This window comes from Cibotium barometz, chromosome 38 (assembly GCF_041138505.1).
Source record: "Cibotium barometz isolate CiBa-2024 chromosome 38, ASM4113850v1, whole genome shotgun sequence".
Lineage (NCBI taxonomy): Eukaryota > Viridiplantae > Streptophyta > Polypodiopsida > Cyatheales > Cibotiaceae > Cibotium > Cibotium barometz.
This window is the reverse complement of record NC_141083.1, coordinates 4,080,867-4,087,549: the sequence shown is the minus strand read 5'-3', so window position 1 is coordinate 4,087,549 and position 6,683 is coordinate 4,080,867. Positions and strand designations below refer to the sequence as shown.

At 33.5% G+C, this 6,683-nt stretch overlaps 1 protein-coding gene across 1 annotated transcript; it reads right to left on the bottom strand.

Annotated features, from left to right (window-relative positions):
• Positions 1-2,179: 2,179 nt before the first annotated feature.
• On the bottom strand, positions 2,180-5,744 carry LOC147616258 (uncharacterized). Its single transcript, XM_086777023.1, has 5 exons — positions 5,694-5,744; positions 5,271-5,613; positions 4,974-5,182; positions 4,750-4,889; positions 2,180-2,298 (listed from the first exon to the last, which is right to left on the bottom strand). The coding sequence occupies exons 2-5, from the start codon at positions 5,595-5,597 to the stop codon at positions 2,180-2,182; spliced, it is 795 nt and encodes a 264-aa protein (XP_086633149.1). The 5' UTR covers positions 5,598-5,613; positions 5,694-5,744.
• Positions 5,745-6,683: the final 939 nt, after the last annotated feature.

Below are 6,683 nucleotides of genomic sequence, written 5' to 3'. Positions count from 1 at the left end.
TCTCTTTTAACATTTAAATATTTTTTATCGATAAAATAAATTTATCTAAATTTAATTAAAATACTCATTAATTCCAATATGCTAGAAATTTCTCTTTTCCCATCTCAATGATGGAATTCCAAATGTCATAGGAATTCCTATTTTAACATTAAAAATGAATTACTAGAAATTTCTCTTTTGCTAATTACTATTTATGCATAAATATAAAAATCAAATTTTCCATGATTATAATGAGAATAATTCAGTTAATCTAGGATGATTAATCCTAGAATATGGTAGGAAGTCCTCTTTTCATAATATAAATAAAAATGATTTATGTGTTTATTTTTCAAAAAATTTACCATAGCTCCGCTGCTGCTATTACTGATAATTCTCAATAAATTTGAAAGAATAAAGTTTAGTATTATTCATGTGACTAGCATAACCACTAATTGGATCATTATCCAATTATGGATTGATTCTTAATTTTGCCATAAATTAAATAGCATAAAAGTATTAAAAGCCATTATTTTGGCCTCCAATTAGACAAGCATAGAAATTACTTTTTGATTAGAGAAATGCTTCATGAGAAGCTTCATTTGAATTGAGAATAGGTCATAGAAATGACCATTCTTTGGGGGAGAGAGAGAAATGCTTAAAACCATTATAAATTAAGCATAAATGGAAATTTATGTATTTCTTCATTACAATACATTAAAGAACTTCAATAGTATTCAAAAGCCATTCAAATTAATGCTTCTCAAGCTTGAGAGGGGTTGAGAAGAGAAACATTTGGAGATTTAAGAAAAAGAAGACAATAATCCACACTTTACCTTCTAAATTACTTGATTCTTTGATCACGGTAGAGGCCCCCAACCAATCAATTGGTTTGGTATGTTGTTGGAGTCACCAAAGAAGATTGAAGAGAGAGAGAATCTCCAATCTCTTAATTTCTAGAGGATTTTTAGAGGATAATAGAAAATATCATTATTTCAGTATAATACTGGCATGCTATAGTTCTCATATTTTTTTACAAAGGGTTAAGGATCTATTTATAGGTGAGGGAGGCCTCTAACCAAGTCCAACTAGTTTCTAGAATTTTCCAGGTTCAGTTTGGCTGAATTTGTACAAGATTTGGACCTAGTTTGACTCCCTTTTGATTTGGTTTGATCTAGGAGAGAGGAGAGATAAAAATATCACAATATTTTTTGTGGACCAGCTTCTGACTTTGCAAAGGAGAAATGGGATGAGCTTGATAAGCTCTATGGAGCTCGTGGTAAAAATTCCAAGATCTCACTTAAAATTGAATTTTTCATCTTGGAACTCAAAGAGGGAGATGGCATTGGAGCCTTCATCTCTCACTTGAAGAGCCTTATGGCTCAACTTGCATCAGTGAATGCGAGAATGGATGAAGATGATGCAGTGGCTGTTTTGCTAAAAGCAGTCAAGAAGGTGTACCCCACCTTAGTCACCACCCTGAAGAACAGACCTAATCCCACCCTTGAAGGAGTCATTCAATCTTGTCTTGATGAAGAAAAGAGGCCAAAGGGAGGAGCTGAATCTTTAAATAATGCAACCACTTCATCGAATATCGAACAAGCTTTGTCACATCAAGTGATCAAAGTAAGATGTGCCCATTGTAAAAAGGTGGGTCATTTGGCAAATAATTGTTGGCTCAAATATCCCAACAAAATCAAATGTAACAAGTGTAAACAAACGGGGCATATCACTTCTAAATGTCCTAACAAAGAGTCAGAGGCTAGAGTCAGAGGCTAACTTTGTATCAGCCTCTAACTCCACTGAGAAATTGTTTTAAATCTCAATGTAACCACACCTATATTCCTAACCTTGTACGCCTAATGTTATAAAGGCATCCTATGTCCAAGGCGATGATCAAGAGCTTGCACAGTCCGCAGTAGCAGAGGTTGAGCAAAAGGCCTTGAAGACAACCAAGGTGGAAAGCATCCCATGGGTAAAAGGTATGTAGTAAACAAGAAGCCTGATATAGGGGCCAAGGAGGGCACTGACAAGAAGAAGAGCTATCACATAGTCGAGCAGACAAGGCTACCGTCCACCACGACCATAGGAAAAAAAAAGGAAGAAAAGATAAGGATTTGTTTCTTTTTAATAAAATAAAATCTCTCTTAAGAAGGTGCTCACATGGACATGAAAACTATGTGTGCAAAAACATGTTGTCACATCAAATGGGCACACCATCACCATAAAAATCTTCACCAATAGCATCATTGAAGGGATTATCATTAGCATGGGTCATTGAGTCATTTGCAAACAAGAAGACCAAGCTGAAAGCCTCTAAGTCTAAAGCAAAGAACAAGCCATAAACCCAATAATTGAAAGCTACTAAAGGTAGTAGAGAGTATGAGAGAATGGCTCCTAACTCTTGGTTGTAACCCCACTCTCCCGATGTGTAAAGTGTTAAGACAAAGCTAACATTGTATTTCATAGAGAAACCTAGATGAACCACTCCAACCATATGAGTATGGAGTGTAGGTCAAGTCAATACATGTTAGGTGTTAGAACCTCATCACATTGAGGGGAGGTATTGAGAAATGTAATGTGTGTGTAAGATTCCTCCCCAGCCTCTCAAGATGTCCAGTATCTTTCCCTTTAATCAAATCCCTCTTTAGAAATATAAAAGATCTTGTTTCTACCTGTTGTTCTGACTTAGAGAGAGAAAATATTCTAGAGAGAGGTTATTCAGATTTTGAATATTTTTGGATGGAAAAGTATCTCTTCTTATTAAAATAAGTTCCCTCGAAATAGAGGTTCAAAAAGATTTTCAGAGAAGGTGCATTAGAAATCAAGTATAATTTGTTCAAGTCCTATGGGTCCAGATTTTCGAAAAATTTTAAATTAAGGTTTTGAGGGGCTAATCAGATTCATCCAAATGTGTGGAGAAGATAAATAGAAGAAATAAAGAATAACCACCACATTCTACCAACGTCTCACTATCTACAACTCTTTTGATCTACAAGATTATGCATTTTTAAGTGGTAGTTATTGTGGGTGCAAAAAGTGGCATATATTATAACACTTTAAAGACCTTGAAATATTTAAAGAAAATAGACAAATAGCTTAAAAATTTCTCAAAAAATCAAGTTAAGCTCTATATTATGTGAAGATCTAAGATGCAAAGTGGAAATCTCATATGAGTTTATATGTGAAAGATATTAGCATTTTATGGAACCAGCCTAAATTTGGGACATGGTGTATACATTAAGCTTGTACCTAAGGAAATGAGGACTTTTAACTATCTAAGCTTAATCATATTATGCAACTATATTCCCAACTTTGCATGTGACATTCCAACAAAAGAACTTGAAAGGAAATTCCTTTGTTAGCTAGGAGAGATTGGCCACTAAAGGTAAATAAATGCCTGTTTTTTTTACTATTTACAAGGTGCCTGAGTGGACAAAACTAGGCACCCTGATCCTACAACCACCCTTCAAAAGAGTTATTCTCATCAATTTTGATTTTATGCATAAATAGGTGCATAAAGAATTTATTTTTATTCCAAAAGAGTTATTCTCATCAATTTTAATTTTATGCATAAATAGGTGCATAAAGAATTTATTTTTATTCCAAAAGAGTTATTCTCATCAATTTTGATTTTATGCATAGAAAGGTGCATAAAGAAATTTATTTTCATTTCAAAAGAGTTATTCTCATCAATTTTGATTTTATGCATAAATAGATGCATAAATAATTTTTTTTATTTCAAAAGAGTTATTCTCATCAATTTTGATTTTATGTATAGAATGATGCATAAAGAAAGTTATTTTTATTTCAAAAGAGTTATTCTCATTAAAATTAAATTTATGCATAAAAGATTTATTTTTATTTCAAGTGTTATTCTACTTAAAATTGAAATTATGCATAAATAGATGTGTAAAGAATCTTTATATTAAAAAATAAGGATTCTTTTGCATTCTAAGAATGGATGTGATGAGATGGGATGTGAATCAGATAGATGAGAATGAATGGGGGATTTTTTTTTGCGAGCTTTTTTTGCCGAGCTTTTTGGAGCAATGAACAAGGAGTCGGAGCTTTGCAAAGGACCATGAACTTACTATGAGCTTTGTAAAGGACCAAGAACTTACTTACATATAAATAACAAGCTTTGAAAGATCAACAATATAAATTTCAATCTTTTGATCCACATCATACTTATTGATATAATTACATATATTCATATATGTAACTAAATTCATGCACCTCATACATATACACATACAAAATATACATATACATACATACATGCAAGAGGTACCTACATACATACTAACATATATACATACATACATACATACATACTTTCTTACTTACTTAAAGGAAAAAAAACAATCCTTTAAAGATAAAAAATATATATATCGATCTGTAAAGTTCCAAACCATGAAAATCTCGATTACAAAGTCTTTGATCCACATCATACTTATTGATATAATTATATATATACATATATCTACCTAAATTCATACACCTCATACATATACATATACATACATACATATATACAAGAGCCACCTACGCAGCACTAACATATATATACATACATTCCATACATACATACTTTCTTACTTACTTAAATATAAAACACAATCTTTTAAAGATCAAAAATGTATATATCGATCTTTAAACTTCCAAACCATGACAATCTCGAATACAAAGTCTTTTGATCCACAAATTATAGCATTCTAATTATAGCATTCTTCTACATGTCATCCCGACCTAATGAGAAATCTCCCAGACATGCTTTGGCTACCTCCATGTCATTCTCTATCCCCATATAGTGCCTTTTTAACTCTTGGCATGCATGTCCCAAGCCTCCACATCCCGCAAAAACGTCCAAGACACTATCTCCTTCACTTGAGAAGGTCTCCACTAGCCACCTACAATGAAATACAATCATAAACGTGCATCTAAGTATTTTGAAAAAGTAGCTATGAAAATGACCAGAATGAAAATTGTCTCACCTAAAGAACATAGGAGATCTTTCTGCACCACCTCGAATGTAGCGCTCCAAGACCATTGTGCGTTGGAATGGATGCTTCTTATTCTTCTCAAAAATGAAATTTCGTTGAGCGTTGAATAACTTCTTTGAAACATTTTGCCCAGCCTCACGATCAATAATAGGGACATGGCAATTTACTCGATAGAACATACTAAGCGCCAATGTATCCACCTACCATAACGAGAAAACATTATGTTTGGATATCCATACCACATAACATGTATACACAAAGGGAAATATTTTAGAGATTATGACTTACCCGTTCTCCATTGTCATACAAATAACTTGATTCCACATGAACAGACATTGTTCGATGCATGACCAATCCAACTTTCTTTCCCATGGAATATATTTTAGGAAGTTGATCCATTAGACTCAAACACACAAACCAACCCTCATCAGCCACAAACAAACCAACAAAACTGAGTGTGGCACGTATCAATGATGAAGAAACTTGATTCCATGAGGGACACCCATCTGTATCTACATCAACAACTTGTAAACCTGTAGGAAAGTCAGCCCATACGAGGCGAGCCACTGTATCTGAGGGAGCACCTCTATGAGATAGAGCCTTGGGAATCTTCATCAAGAATTCTTCCACACTACATAAAAGATTTATGATGTTTGGTTTTGGTAAGTACAACTTGGAAAACTAATTATATGGTGAAATTATTCTTTTTACCTATCTGAGCCCTCCGAAAGAGTGTGGATGTCTACCAGCAATATGTGTGAAAAACATCTCTCACCTACAAGTAAACAAGACAAAAAATGAGATGCATTTCGAAAGCACACACTTCTCAAAATAAATTTGCAATGGAAAGTACTCTTACTAGTCATGTCCATGATGTCACGTTGTCCTGACACCTCCCCCTCTTGCTCTGGAGGGTCTCTCTCTTGATTTTCATTTGTGGGGTCTCCCTCTTGAACATCATGCATAATGTCAAGACGTCTCTTTGTTCGCCTCTCACGTTGCACTTGAGATGATGTAGATGTATGCTCTTGGTGTGATTGTGGCACTCGTGACAGTGGTGTGGATGGTTTTGGGGTCACGCGCGAGGATCCAACTACTGGAGACTGGGTCAAGATTGTTGGCTGTGGGGAAGGTATTCTAGAGTCTTCTTGAGTTGGGGGCTCTCTTTCAAGCTCAGATTGGCAATTCTTAAATTCGTCAAGAAATAGATCAAGATAATTAGTAAAAAGGTAAAAATCCCCATACCTTTTTGTATATGTATATGTATGTAGATGTATATGTATCTATGTATATGTATATGTACATGTATGTGTATGTGTATATGCATATGTATATGTATATGTATGTAGGTATGTATCTATGTATATGTATGTAGGCATGTGTCTATGTATATGTATGTGTATGTATATGTATGTAGGTATATGTATCTATTTATATGTATATGTATGTAGGTATGTATATATCAAAACTTAACAATGTTTCTTTAAAATCTAACATGCCAATTCTTAAATGTAACATGAACTTTGTATGTATGTAGGAATTTAGTGTATGTATGTAGGTATGCATTTATGTATGCATATGTATATATACATATGTATTTGTATATGTATATATCTGTATGTATATGTATCTAATATGTATATGCATATGGATAGTTTACATATGTATAGGTAGGAAGGTTTACATAAACATATACATTTA

Excerpts from the sequence above, each read along its gene's own strand:
- LOC147616258 (XM_086777023.1), bottom strand. The coding sequence starts at position 5,597 with ATGAAGATTCCCAAGGCTCTATCTCATAGAGGTGCTCCCTCAGATACA. Across the intron at positions 5,183-5,270 it reads TGTATGACAATGGAGAACGG|GTGGATACATTGGCGCTTAG; the intron begins GTAAGTCATAAT and ends TCGTTATGGTAG. Across the intron at positions 2,299-4,749 it reads CATGGAGGTAGCCAAAGCAT|ACTTAGAGGCTTTCAGCTTG; the intron begins GTCTGGGAGATT and ends TCTTTGCTTTAG.